This window comes from Lutra lutra, chromosome 9 (genome assembly GCF_902655055.1).
Source record: "Lutra lutra chromosome 9, mLutLut1.2, whole genome shotgun sequence".
NCBI classification, from domain to species: domain Eukaryota; kingdom Metazoa; phylum Chordata; class Mammalia; order Carnivora; family Mustelidae; genus Lutra; species Lutra lutra.
The window spans coordinates 134,526,741-134,541,986 of NC_062286.1; the positions used below are offsets into that span (position 1 = coordinate 134,526,741).

General features: G+C 42.9%; 1 protein-coding gene across 3 annotated transcripts in view; it reads right to left on the bottom strand.

Annotated features, from left to right (window-relative positions):
* Nucleotides 1–15,246, bottom strand: part of ZFP64 (ZFP64 zinc finger protein) — an 88,336-nt gene that overhangs the window by 45,149 nt on the left and 27,941 nt on the right. For 2 of the 3 annotated variants that reach the window (XM_047745328.1, XM_047745327.1), the window contains exon 6: nt 13,687–15,113. The exons of the other annotated variant lie outside the window; for it this stretch is intronic. In XM_047745328.1, the coding sequence (XP_047601284.1) occupies nt 13,831–15,113 (1,283 nt within the window). In that variant the 3' untranslated portion in view covers nt 13,687–13,830. Of the gene's footprint in view, nt 1–13,686; nt 15,114–15,246 lie in introns of those variants that run through there. 3 annotated transcript variants of the gene reach the window in all.

Here is a 15,246-nt window from a genome sequence, read left to right on the forward strand (position 1 = left end):
GAACTTAAGAAATAAATCAGATGAACATAGGGGAAAGGCAAACCATAAGAGATGCTGAACTCTGGGGAACAAACTGAGGGTTGCTGGAGGGGGTGTGGGGGCGATGGCGTAACTGGATGATGGGTACGAAGGAGGGCACTTGATGGAATGAGCACTGGGTGTTGTTTGCAACTGCTGAATCACTGAATTCTACCTCTGGAACTAATAATACAGTGCATGTTAACTAAATTGAATTTATTTATTTATTTATTTATTTATTTATTTATTTAAAGATCTTTATCTATTTATTTGACAGACAAAGATCACAAGTAGGCAGAGAGGCAGGCAGAGAGAGGGGAGGGGGAGAAGCAGACTCCCTGCTGAGCACAGAGCCCGATGCGGGGCTTGATCCCAGGACCCTGGGACCATGACCTGAGCTGAAGGCAGAGGCTTCAACCCACTGAGCCACCCAGGTGCCCCTACTTGTTTATTTATTTTTAAAAAAGATTTTATTTATTTATTTGAGAGAGAGGGAGAGCATGAACGGTAGGAAGGGGCAAAGGGAGAGGGAGAAGCAGGCTCCCCACTGAGCAGGGAGCCTGACACAGGGCTTGATCCTTGATCCCAGGACTCCGGGATCATGACCTGAGCTGAAGGCAGATGCCTAATCCACGGAGCCACCCAGGCACCCTAAACCGAATTTAAATAAAGAATACAAAAATAGGGGCACGTGGGTGGCTCAGTGCGTTAAAGCCTCTGCCTTCGGCTCCGGTCATGATCCCAAGGTCCTGGGATCGAGCCCCGCATCGGGCTCTCTGCTTAGTGGAAGCCTGCCTCCCCCTCCTCTCTCTCTGCCTGCCTCTCTGTCTACTTGTGATCTCTGTCTGTCAAATAAATAAATAAAATCTTAAAAAAAAAGAATACAAAAATAAAAAACGGAAAGCCTTTGTAAAAAAAATTACCTAGGGCAAAACAAAGATAAGTAAATTATCTGTCCGCCCAACCTATCTCTTCTCCCTGTAGAACAAATCTTCTCTTGCATTCCTCATGCTGATTACCATCTCCCAGCCCCATTTTCCATTAGGCTCAGCGGGCATCATGCTCGGCGAGGAGTCCGTGAAAGTGCTTTAATTTCTTTCGATATTAAAAGAAAAGCAATGGAATGTGATCCATTCTGGATTACCCATCTCTGTACCCCCATGGTTATAAAATATAATTTTAAATGTTTATGTGTGTGTGAGTGAGTGTGTGTGTGTGTGTGTGTGTGTAGGGAGGGGACTTACGCACGGAAAAGCACCCACAGTCCAGGACATGGCAATGTGACCCTGTTGGCTCCTAATAACTCAAGATTAAACTGTAACCTTCCTTGAAGCTTGTGTTCTCTGGTTTGGGGACTTACAGGGGTGGGGCGCCCTGCTGCTCTCACAGCAGGATGAAGTCAGAGGCACTGAGCAAAATTAGAAAGCTAAACCAAACGGAGGGCAGAAGGGACTCTTACCCACCGGGGAGACACTCAGTGCTGGGGAAGGAAGTAACAAGGTGTGGAGGGCGCTGGCTGGGCTCAAGTGCCATCAGGCCAGTCACCAGCAGAGTGACCTTGCATAGGTCACGTGACCCCTGCCTCCCCAGCCTGCTGAAAGCACAGAACTAGGTAGTGAAACAGCGTTTTAAAGAGTGAAGGGTCAGTTTCCACAAGAGATCACCCTCTGCAGCCTGAGCTCCTTGAACCTGCAGTTCATGTGTAAGATCAGGAAGTCCCCTGGTGGAAAGGCCCAGGGCTCAGAGGAGAATTCTTCTGAAGCCCAAACCAAAAATGGGTGAATTCAAAAAAGATAAAGCATCAGTAGCGAGGATTCCAGCAGGGACCCTGATTCAGGACACAACCCTTGGCTTCTTGGTCTCCTCAAGAGGACCCGTGGGAAAGTCAATCGCAGCCGGCCTGTGGACACCAGCTCTGCGGGATGGAGCATGGCGGAGCAACGGTGAACACAGAACGGAGGCATTCTGTTGTGCACAAGCTCACAGCAAAGACACTAACTTGAATTCCCCAAATTATACTGTAAACTAAGGTGCCCCAGAATTGGATCTGTCATTCACAATGGGGTGGGTTTGCAGGAGAGAAAGAAACGGCTACCCAGTCTGACTTAGTATCCCACTGAGATCCCTGGGTAGAAGGGAAGTGAATTCCTGCACACAAGCCATTTAGCAAGTTGGCTGAAGGTCATGACTCCCGAAAACATGCTGGTGAGAACAACGGCAGGTGCGGGCCTGGGTGCATCAGGAGGTTAAGTGTCTGCCTGTGGCTCAGGTCATGATCTCAGGGTCCTACAATGGAGCCCTGCATCAGACTCCCTGCACAGCAGTCTGCTTCTCCCTCTACCTCTGTCCCTCCTCCCCACTCTCTTTGTGTCTATCAAATAAATGAATAAAATCTTAAAAAAAAAAAAAGAACAAGGGCAGGTGGTTTGATGCTGGCTCTAGGTTTAGACCTCTTACTGCTAATAGCTGTGTGACCCTGAGCAGATCTCTCCTTCTTTTTTTTAAATCTTAAATTTTTAAATTTTTTATTTTTTCCTAAGCAGGTCTCTTACCTTCTCTGAGCCTCTGGTTCAATACCTTAGTATTTCTTAACTGCCTGGATCAGAAAAATCTCCTGAGGCTCTAGATTTCAAACACCGATTATCAGGCCCCCAGCCAGAGGCACTGTACTGGAATTTCCAGAGCTGGGCTGTGGCTGTGGGCATTTTAACACGTTTTCCAGGTGATTCTTACATTAGGCAAGTTGGGAAACATATCCTTCTCAGCACAATGTGAGTGATAACAGCACTTCCCTCATGGGTTATTGGGGGCATTAAACGAGATTACTGTGTACAGCACTCAACACTGTGTTGGCACGTCGGGAGCCAGTAAGTACTAGCTTTTATCACTGAAAATCATTACTGCCATTTATTTAATAAATATTTATCGTGCACCTACCATGTGCAGGGTCCAGATCAAGAGCTGGCAAGCTATGGCCCAGCACCTGTCTTTGTACTATCTGTAAGCTAAGAATGGTTTTCACATTTTTTTTTTTTTTTGTAATGGTTGAAAAAAAAAAAACAAAAGAAAAATAATATTTCCTGACATGGGAACGTTTTAGGAGATTCAGATTTTGATGCCCATAAATAAAGTTTTATTGGAACACGGCCACACCCACTCCTTTACATACCACCTATGGCTTCCGTGTTCCACAGCGGAGTGCATAGTTGCAACAGAGACCATGTGGCCTGCAGAGCCGAACATATTTACTATCTGGCTCTTTACACCGGAAGCTGAACCACTGCTCTAAGGCAAGGGACTTCCATTAAGATTCTTGTATTTTGGCCATATACAAAGATTTTTCAAGGGCATGATTAAAGAAATCAATTATCAGATTCTCGTTTTTTGTATGTACTTTTTCCTAAAATTGATCATTTAAGAACATACCAGAAGGTGGCTCCCCATGAATAATCTGCACCAAATCAATGCACGGAGCTATAAAATCTCTGGGACAAAAAAAAAAGACAAAATGTTGGAAATCATGGTGTCAGTGTTGAGAAAGTATTCCCTGCCCAGGGAGAGAAATCCCAGGTGACTTTCAGTTCTTTGCTTTTCACAAAGTTGACCCACTTAGTTATGATTGATCATTATGTGATTTTCTAGCACACAATTTGGAAGGAATTAAAATAATTGAGAAGCATCCCTGTAACAATACAATTTCTCTCTCCATATCCTTATTTATATGGAAGAGACTTCTCAGACTTTACATCAAGAAGAAAGAAAATAACTGAAGATTACCTGTATCTTCTTCTAGCAGTTGGTAAAAAAAAAAAAATTTGTTCTTAGGTAATATTCATCAAGGATATGTAAATAAGCCGATTCAAAAGTAGGCCTATCTATCTCATCAACACACTTATTGCCAGTAAAATTTTCCTTATATTTAATAATTATCAAAATGCATAATATGTTTATGTTATTTACAGCATACCAACCAAAAAGTTGTTTCCTTCTTTTTTTAAGAGTTTATTTATTTAACTAATCTGTACACCCAATGTGGGGCTCCAACTCATGACCCCAAGATGAAACTCACATGGTCCTCTGACTGAGTCTGCCGGGCGCCCCCAGAAATGGTTTCTAATGATGAGCTGGTATGGAAAACATGTTTAAAGCTTGGAGCTCTATATAAATTCTTGCAACCACTATGGAAAACACTGTGGAGTTTCCTTAAAAAAAACTGAAAATAGAACTATTGTATTATCTAGCAGTTCCACTTCTGGGTATTTACCCAAAGAAAATAAAAACACAAGTTCAAAAAGACACTGGCACCTGTGTGTTCACTGAGCATTATTTACAATAGCCAAGATACGGATGCAACCTCAGGGTCCATCAATAGATGAACGGATAAAGATTTGGTATAATATATAGGTGATATATATGTATTACTCAGCCATTTAAAAAAAAAAGAAATCTCGGGGTTCCTGGGTGGTTCAGTGGGTTGAGCCTCTGCCTTTGGTTCGGGTCATGATCTCAGGGTCCTGGGATCGAGCTCCACATCGGGCTCTCTGCTCAGCAGGGAGCCTGCTTCCCCCTCTCTCTCTCTGCCTGCCTCTCTACCTACTTGTGATCTCTGACAAATCAATAAATAAAAAATCTTAAAAAAAATAAAAGAAATCTTGCTTTTTGTGACAACATAGAAGGACCTAGAGGGAATTATGCTAAATGAAATGAGTCAGGGAGGGAAAGACAAATATCATATGATCTCACATATTAAACCCAAAAAGCAAAACAAATGAACAAACAAAATAGACTCACAAATACAGAGAACAAACTGATGGTTGCCAGATGGGAACGGAGTGGGGGACTGGACGAACTAGGTGGAGGGGACTCAGAGGTATCCCCTCCCGCTTATAAAATAAATAAGACATGGGGATCTACTGTGCAGCACAGAGAATATGTAGTGACTGATGGTAACTAAACTTATGGTGGTGACCATTTTGTAATATATATACGTAACAAATCACTATGCTGTACCCCTGAAACTAATATAATATTCTATGTCAATTACACTTCAATTAGGAAAAAAAAAAGCTTGGAGCTGTATGGTCATAAGGAATAAATAGTGTAAACTTCAAATGACAGACCTATAATTTTTTTGCTGAGAAGTAGGAGGAGATGAGCAACAAAATAATTTTCTACATTCTAACATTCAAGCCCCGTGTTCAAGACCCTCTCCCTATTCTGGAAGCTTCAGAATCTGGTTCTCTCATTCCGGCTGGCTGAGGTGAGTGACGTGAGTCCCTACTTGTTTTTCTAGCGACACTGACAGTTTGTCTCAACGTGGCTGGTCACCAGATCTAAGGCAGGCCCCTCAGAACTGGATGAGATGGGATTACACCTTCCATCTCCACTAGAGCAGAATTTGAAGATTACTGAAGAGAAAAGAATCCTTCATCTGCCAGGATGAAAGAAACTCCAACTGAGGTGCCCATTCTAAGCGATATACTCAAGAACTCACTCTCATGGAATAACGGTAAGATCAGAGTAAAGACACGAAACAGGGAAGAGGAAGAATATATAAGAAACGATGGCAGACAATGACCGTCGTCATCTTTGGCCAGATCTAAGTGGGTGAAGGTAACACAGGGATTAGGAGACAAACCATAGGACAAAACTTGGCGGAAGCTTGGAAGGAAGCTCATGAACCGTCTTAGCAAAATTTGGGGTTTGGGGAGAAGGGGTTGCAGCAGGAGATGAGGTTAAAAGGCCTCCTGTCATGGGGCAATGAGACTTTTTAGTGGGAGGTGGGGGCATGGTTACTGTTTATATTTGAGACGGCACTAGAGAAAAGGAAACTTACAAATAATTGGTGAAGTTTGGAAAGTAACTGTTAGCAGAATGGAGACACAGGCAGGAACATTCAAGAGAAGAGGAAAAGGCTAGAAAGAAAAAGGGAGAAAAAATCATGAAGTTTAATAAACAGTAAATATTCGTTAAGAGAGAAGTGAATGTACGAAGTCTATGTGACTATGATAAAAGCAAACAGTGTGACTTCTCCTACCCAAGACAAAGGGAAGCTCATAAAAGAAATATCGTAAATAACAGAGTAGGCAAGAGTAAATAAATAAATGTAATAAATATAAATGTATAAATGTATTAAAATAATGTGTAAAATGTATAAAAATAAATGTAAATAAATATAAAGCAGGGCTTAGAATATTATCAAGAGATAAAGTATAATGTAAGGTCAAAAGCTACTGAATGGAAAGAATAGGTATAGAAAAAAGGAAAAAAAGGTAAAATCGACAAAGAACGTATAAAAACCACGAACTCATACACCTCAAACAACATGGCGCAAGGTATAATAAAACAAAACACCCTAGTAGATATAAGAAAAGCTTGGTTTAAAAAAAGATAACCATGAGAGGTTTACAAATACTTCTTTTAAACTTTCTCAAACAGAAAAGATGAGAAGAACTGAATAATTAAGTCAAAGTGCTTCTTCTTTTTTTCCCCCAGATTCTATTTATTTGAGAGAGAGAGTGCACATGAGTTATGAGAGCGGGGTGGGGGGAGAGCAGAGGGAGAAAGAGAAGCAGACTCCCCGCTGAGCAGGGAGCTGGATGGATGATGGACGGTGTGGATGCTGGGCTCAGTCCCAGGACCCTGACTGAGACCATGACCTAAGCCAAAGGCAGGCCCTTAATGGACTGAGCCACCCAAGCGCCCCGCTCCACTGCCTCTTTAAAAAAGATTTTATTTATTTATTAAAGATTTTATTTATTTATTTGAGAGTGAGAGAGAGTGAGCAGAGGAGGAGCAGAGGGAGAGGGAGAATCAGACTCCCACTAAGCAGGGAAGTCCCATGTGGGGCTCGATCCCAGGACCCAGGGATCATGACCCGAGCCAAAGGCAGATGAGTAACCAACTGAGCCACCCAGGTGCCCTTAAAGATTTTATTTAGAATGTTAATTTTTTCTCCCCAACATGCTTATTTCATAGATACCTGTCAATCATAGCAAAAACTGGTCACATGCATGGCCATAGAAACAACTGATAAATTACAGGGGCACCCAGGCTCCCTGCTCAGCAGAGAGACTGCTTCTCCTTCTCCTTCTGCCCCTCCCCACCATGTGTTCTCTCTCTCGAATAAATAAATAAAATCTTATTAAAAAATAAACTAATAAATTACAAAATGTATGTATTTTCACAGATCACATCCTCAGGCCCATGAATATCAAAAACTACAATTCCCAATACAGCTTTCTGCATTGTAACTACTTGAAAAATAAGAAACGTCCTTTTCTATAACCCTTGGATTCTGTCCGGACAACCCACCAAACCAAGCAACCCACCCTGAAACTGAAATCGCAAAGCATCTAGAAACTTCTAAAAGGAGGATACTTCATATACAAATCTACAGGAATATGGATTTTGTGAACTTTTTAAAAATTTTTAAAAAATTTTTTAGATTTTATTTATTTGACAGAGAGAGAGATCACAAGTAGGCAGAGAGGCAGGCAGAGAGAGAAGAGGAAGCAGGCTCTCTACTGAGCAGAGAGTCCGATGCGGGGCTCCATCCCAGGACCCTGAGATCATGACCTGAGCTGAAGGCAGAGGCTTAACCCACTGAGCCACCCAGGAGCCCCTATTGTGAACACTTTTGAAAGACCCCAAAATAGGCAAAAAAGAAAGATTGGGTGTCCTATGTCTTCTCTGCTCTGGGTTATCTAATTCTTTGGACATTCGTGCCTTTCGTTGTTTTCGAGATATTTTACAACCTTCGGAGGCACAGAAACATATAATAAGGCAAACAACTCATCCACAGGAACGTGAATGCACTTTGTCCCGACGGAAAGTCCGGATGTTGCCATGGAGACACTGAGCCGCCCTGTATGCGTGTGAATTTCCGGCTGCCTATGTAACTGAACATGCACTGAATTCTCCTGTGAGCCTGTTGGAGCCTGCTGAAACCAATGCCCTCATTAATATCTCCATGACAGTTCACCCATTAACATTTTACATTTGTAGGACACTCATGATTGGAACTTTTTAAAAAATGATCTTCTAACATTGGGTGAGGTCACCGTGGAAAATACGTAGCTTTAAATGCTTTCATCATGAAAGCCTCAACATCAGCGAACTTAGAGGAACTTAGAATAACAAAATAAACAGAAAGAAAAGCAGGAAGAAGATTAATTAAAAAGAGAAAAGCCGAAATGAATAAAATGGAGGAGGGAAAACTGAGTAACTAACAGCAAAAGCTTCCACACGAATATTTTTGCTTTTACTTTAATACAAATGAAAAATAGACAAACCCTTTGACAAACTAAGGAGAAGACTGACAATACAAGAAAACAAAACCAGAAACCCTGCCCGGGTCTGAGACCACTACCGTCCGAAACCAATAGCCATAAGAAAGCTGACAGACCCCTCAAAATGCCAAAGATTTAAAACTCTTTTTACGAGGATATTAAACGGAATGTGAAATCCAGAGCAAAGTGAGTAATTTTTCATTTTGCAAAATAAAAATGACCAAAATTGAGCCACATGGGCTGTAAAACGCAGACTGGTCATTGCAGAAAAAGTAGGGAAGTTTTTTTTTTAAGGATGGGCCACAAGAGAGGGACGAAGACTACATCATAAACGGATCATTCCTAACATAGCGAAGCTATTGCTAAATGGCTGAAAAAGAAGGGAAGAGCCCCAATTTATTTCCAGAGTAGCATCACCTACAACAAACAAGCAAAAATCAGAGCCTGAAAAAGAATCCCAGAGATCAACTGCACTTATGGATAGAGTCGTACAACTTTCAAGCGAAATACAGTAATTGCAAACCGAGCAGTGTGTTTGTTAGAATAAGCCAACAAGACCCATGGCTTGTTCAGGAATTCCAGGTGATTCGTACAGGCTATACAAATTCACTACATGCACAGACTTCAAGTCCCAAACCCAAGGAGTTATGTCAAAAGATACTGAAAAGATATTTGATACAATTCAGCAACTTACCTGATACAAACTCTAAGTGAAAAAGGCAGTAGAAGAAAATGACCCAGGTCCTAGAAAAACCACCACTCAAAGGGCCGGTGCATATTATATTAACCCAGGAAATTTTAAAGCCATTCATATTAAAACTGGAGACACAAAAGGACGTCAGCTGTTATCAGCTTTGTTTGAAGGCTGAGGCTAATTACAATGGGACAAGGAAACAATTGAAATAGTATAAATATTACAAGGAAAAACAACCTGGAAATGAGATGACTGTATCATAACCATTATAAGTTATATTTGTCAGAGACCAGGGGTTTCTAATAAATAAGTATTGTTAATTAATAAGAAAAAATTTTTTAAAGATTTTGTTTTTAAGTAATTGCTTCATCCAATATGGGACTCGAACTTACAACCCCAAGATCAAGAGTCTCACACTCTACCAACTGAGCCAGGCAGGTGCCCCAATTAATAAGAATTTTTGCTAAGGGAGCTCAATATAGACAAATACACCAAACACAACTATTCATTATATGTTTGCAACTATTTTAACATGGAAAAATCCTATTTATAATTATAATAAAATGATAGAATAATAAGGAAATATAGCCCTCATATCATAAGAACAGATTGTATATGAAGAAAACTATATGAATAATGGTTACCCCAGGATTTGAATAAAGGTTTTTGGGCATAAGATTTAACATATTTTAAAAAGTCATTCTTTGTGTAAGTTCAACATCACATGGATCCATTTCTAATAAAAATTCTCAAAAGGTTTTTTTGGGGGGCCCTTGAGAACTACTGGATAAAATGATAGTTCATTTGAAAGAATGAATATCTAGGAATTGCTAAGAAAATTCTGGAAAAGAATAGCTAGAGGGAGGCTTTGTGATCCTAAAAGACAGTAAGGCTTGCCTTAATGCTATTATAATAAAATGTGTGCTGCTGGCAAACCAGAGAAGATATAAAGATCAGTGAGACATAGCAGAGCTTCCAGAAGCAGAACTAAGTGTATTCGAGAACTTCCATTTACAGGTGAAATTAGGATTTCCATGGAAAGGAAAATAATAGTTTATTTAAAAATGGTCCTGGAATATGTGGGCGTCCAAGTTCCCTTGTCATATGGGCATGGAATTTTTGCTGCAGTAAGTTGCTCACTAAAAACAAACAACACATATATTAAAGAAAAAACAAACCCCCCCTTTTTTTTAATCTCAGGGGAAGAGGTGACCGTCCTAGAAAAAACAGGAGCCCTAAGTGATGCATGCACCCGAAGGCTGACTATAGGAAAAGAGAGTTCTTTCTGTGAGGTGACAGCACCACAGGAACAGTCAGAAGACAAAGGACAGGAGGGGAGAAATTGTGACAGACGTGGGGTGTGTGTTCCCAGTGTCCAAAAACCCAAGGAGAAACACGAGGGAGAATGCGCTTTAGGTTCACAGACAAGAAAAATGCCAATGATCAACAAGTCTATATAGAGATGTCACGGAAATGCAGATCCAAACACCAGCTGGGGAAATGCACAGAGCCCAGACGGCGCATTTTATTCGTCAGACTGACAAAACTTGGAAAAGACGGCTAACAGCCAGGACTGGTGATAGTTGGGACCCGCACCATGGAGAAGGCAACATTTTGAAAAAAGCAATCTGAATCCATACACAAGTACAAACTACAGACACTCACTGTAACTCCAAAAGCACAACTGAATGTGGGCAATGGTGCAGGAGAGTGATTGCTACTGTTTTTAATGCGAAATGAAGACAAAACAACCTGAATATCCGCGAGTAGGGAGTTGAATAATGCACGGTTATGTCTCCACTACTACCTTTTGCTTAGAAAAACATTAGAGATAGATGTATTCACCCACAGCCGTGTGCATACATGGATAGTAAGAGCAGATGCAGTATGGTACAATACTAGAAAAATAGGGAAAAACCTTTTCTACATTATTGTTTTGAGTCTGTGTAAGTCAGTATGAACACGGAGAAAACTTAACATTACTAACCTTGGGTAGAAGGGTAATAGGAAGAGCGCTGGAGATGACTGGCTTGGTTTTTGTACAATTCTGCATAGAGTTTATTATAAGGAACAAATTTTGCCGTTGTGGTTTGTTAAAAAAAATCCAACTCTGTGTGTGTGTGTGTGTGTGTGTGTGTGTGTGTGTGTGTGTGTATGCATGTATAGCTGTGTATGGAGAGGAGCAGCTAGCTGGGGATATAAATATACAAAAGGAAATATATAAACAGAAAATAATATGCTTGATTCAAACCCAATTCTGTAACTGGAGTAGAAACCATACAAACATAACATAGAAACAAAGGAAGTCCATTAAAAAAGGAAATCCATCAACATGGTCACAGTTTTTATGTCTGGATAGTAAGATTACTAGTAACTTTAATTTCAAATTTTTAAAATTTTTATTTTTTGAAAGAAAGATTTTATTTATTTATAGAGAGAGGGTGTGCACGGGGTGGGGGCAAGGGCAAGGGGGAGAGAGAATCTCAAGCGGACTTGACGCTGAGTGCAGAGCCCGAGGTGGGGCTTGACCCCTTGACCCCAAGATCGTGACCTGAGCAGAAACCAAGAGTCAGATGCTTCACCGACTAAGCCACCCAAGTGCCCCAACTTTAATTTTTTAAAAATAATATAATGTGTTTTGCATCTTTTCTACCTTGAATGCATATTACATTTCTAATCAGGGGGGAAAATCCTTTAAAATTTGAAGAAAGGGGCATTCTGGAAAGATCTAGAAAACAGGTTCACAACAATAGAAATTTCCTGGCTAAAACTAAACAGCTAAATAGTTTCTTTAAGAGCTGTAGGCGGGACACCTGGGTGGTGCAGTCAGTTAAGCATCTGACTCTTGGTTTTGGCTCAGATCATGATCTCAGGGTCCTGAGATAGAGCCTCGTCGTGTCAGGCTCTGCGCTGGTGTTGGAGCCTGCCTGAGCTTCTTCCCTCTCCCTCACCTTCTGCCCCTCCACACACCCCCAATTAGTGCTCTCCTTCTCAGTTAAAAAAAAAAAAAAAGAGTTGTAGCAATAATTCTAAAGCAGTGAAATTATTAAATTATTAACCAGCAAGCTGCAAGCTTTTTCATTTTCTTGCCAAACCAGTTAATGACTCGTTATTACCATCGCTAATATGAAAATAAGTTGTGGCAACCCCCCTGCCCCGTGTTCAAATACTGAGGATCAAAGAAAGAAAGGAGACAACTCTAACTTTACAGCTATTTCCTAAGGGAAGCTGATTTTCCTATTCCAACAGGCAAACCCTGAAGGTTTCCGCATCATAGCCTTTTGTGTATTTCCTTAGTTTTGTTATTACCAAAGAAAAGGGGAGAAAGGATGGGTAATATCTTTATGTAAAAGTGAGCTAATCTGCCTGAGAATTTTAATGTTTGTGTGCTAGGAAAGTCAAAGTGATGAGGGCTCTGGTAAAAATGTAAGGGTTTTCCGGGTACCTGGGTGGCTCATTTAGTTAAGTGACTGCCTTGGGCTCAGGTCATGATCCTAGGGTCCTGGCACTAAGCACCCCCTGGGGCTCCTTGCTCAGTGGGACACCTGATTCTCTCTCTCCCTCTGCTTGTGCTCTCCCCTTCGAAGTCAAATAAATAAATAAAATCTTTAAAAAATAATGCAAGGGGTCTTGTAACATTTAAATGTGCTTTCCTCACCTATGCTTGCTGACACGCTGTGAGAGCATGTTTCAGTCGTTCAATATGTATTAAGAGCCCACGGTGAGTTGAAGATCCTGGTAGAGGCTGGAAATCAGAGATAACTGGTTCAGGGCTTTGGGTAATTCACAAGCGTGGGTAATTCTAGCTTGCTCGCTGGCGCCACCTACTGATCAAACAGCATTTTAATTCTAAAACAGTAATATTTGAATTCCCCTTTCCTCAGTAGAGCCTAGGCTTCTGAAAAACGCAGGTGCTTTTCCAATCCCGCTCGTCCTGTCCCTGGGATGGCACACATACTGATACTTAAAACAACAGTACCCTAGAAAGCCATCCTAAATGTTAATAGGAACTCACATCATATTTGCATCTAAACAGAAATCTCAAGTTTCAAAATGGAAATGGTATCACTGGGTCACTTTAGCACGAGGCATACTTAAGTTGACTGTGAAGGTGGTAAGACGTTTGCATCATATCGATCGGAGGACTAAAAGCCTTTGCTTCTTCAAATTCCCTTTAGTTATAGGATAATTCACACCCCGCTATGCTCCAGGCATACTGTGACTGTAAAAAATCATTAACATTCAGTATATTTTACTCACATATCAATTTATTAGGAAACCATTCCTTTTTTTTTCTCATTAGCACTAGACATTTTTTTGGGGGGAGGGGGGGTCAAGTATCCATGTAACATTATGTAGAAAATGGTCCTCATGCCAATAGATTTGTATCCATGTACTAAAAACAGAAATAGCCCAGACTTGGAGGCAGGATGTTTCAGAACGATGACTTCAGAGAGGTTGGGAAGTCTCGCATCTCCCACACAAATTTAATGAGATTAGAAAAAACCCTTCTCAGAACTGGGAAATCAAGCCGGACAAAAAAACGTTATTCACTACTCACTGCCTTGAATTCCAACCCCTGATTGGAATCATCTTGGCGACACCCAACAGTCAGAACACTTCGAACATGGCGACTCAGAGGTGGTCTCAACATTGTCACAAGCATTTAAAAAAATTATAGTAAGCAGTATAAAATTACAATTTATTACGAGGGGAGGGGTTTCACAACAACCCTTAAAAACATTAAGAGCAAACCTCTCACAGAACTCTATTTAGGACTTCGTGTTTTTGTCACTCCTTTTCCCCCTTTCTTTTGGTTTTTAGGTACTAATCTGGTATGGAATCCGCAGGACAGAGCAAGGCTGGGTGGGCTCCCCCTTGAATGATGGAGTAAGTCTGCTTGGGCAGTTCTTGTTGGGAGGAGGAGGAGAAGATAGGCGGGGCCGTGGTGGCCACCGCGATGTTCTGCCCTCCATCGCTCACCACTGTCACTTCAGCCGTCCCCTCCTGAATCAAGGCATTAAGGCCTTCAAAGTCCGTGCATGTAATTCCCGAACTGGTGATGAAAGTCTGGTTGCCGGAGCCTTCCTGAGGGCTGCCGGGGGTGGTGGGGATGAGAGTCTGGTGCAGAGTGGCGCCGTCGGCCTGGTCGTGAGTGGTCAGCAGGACCGCGGGCTGGCTCATCGCGCCCGCCTCGCTGGGACACCCGGAGGGCTGAGGAGGGGCGATCAGGTTGACCTGACGCAGGATCTGCAGCCGGCTGTTCCCAGGGAGCTCCTCCGCGTTCTGCGCCACCAAGGCGGGGGGTACGATGTTCACCGCGGCGGCCGCCGCCTGGATGATGGTGTTGGCCTGCGGCACTTGGTGCCCCACGATGATTTTGACTCGGCCCTCGCTGAACGGGGGCACTTGGCTGGGCTGGAGGGGCACCTGCAGGTGGCCCACGGTGAGGGGCGCGGCCGGCTGCTTGCTGGGGTCTATCTGGAACTGCAGGACCGTCACGTCCGAGTTCTTATTCTCATTGTACTCACTGTGCTGCCTCTTGTGGCTGCGGAGCGAGTCCTCGCGCATGAACGAGGCGTCGCATATGTCACAGTGGAAAGTCTTCTTGGCGTCCAGCTTGGCCACCTGCCGGCCGCTCTGTCGGCCCGCGTCTTTCCTCTCCGCGGCCTCGCTCTTCACCATGTCCCCGTGGAACTTCTTCATGTGCTTGCTGAGGTTGCTGGGCTGCTTGGTGTCGAAGCTGCAGTAGTGACACTTGAAGGGGCGGTCGGTGCAGTGGATGCGTTCGTGCACGCGCAGCGCGGCCTTGCTGGAGCACGAGTAGCTGCACTCGGAGCACTTCTCGGGATGCTCCGACTGGTGCGCCCGGCTGTGCTTCCGGAGGGTGGCTTTGCTGTCACCCAGGAAGTCGCAGTGCGGACACTTGAAGTTATTCCCGCTGTGCTTGATGCGGATGTGCGACTTGAGGTTGCCCTTCATGGTGCAGCGGACATTGCAGAACTCGCACTTGAAAGGCTTCTCCCCCGAGTGCACGCGCATGTGCCTTTTCAAGTCCGAGCTGATTTTGAACTTGGCGCTACAGAGCCAGCACTGGAAGGGGGCGTCCCCTGTCAACACAAGGTGAGTTTCGATAAGAACAGGCAGGCAACAACCACAGCGGATCCCCCCGAAGCACACACCAGACAATCGCTTATACCAAGGCAGGCGAGTGGAGCCTTTCCCACCGCAGCTGCTAGCAGC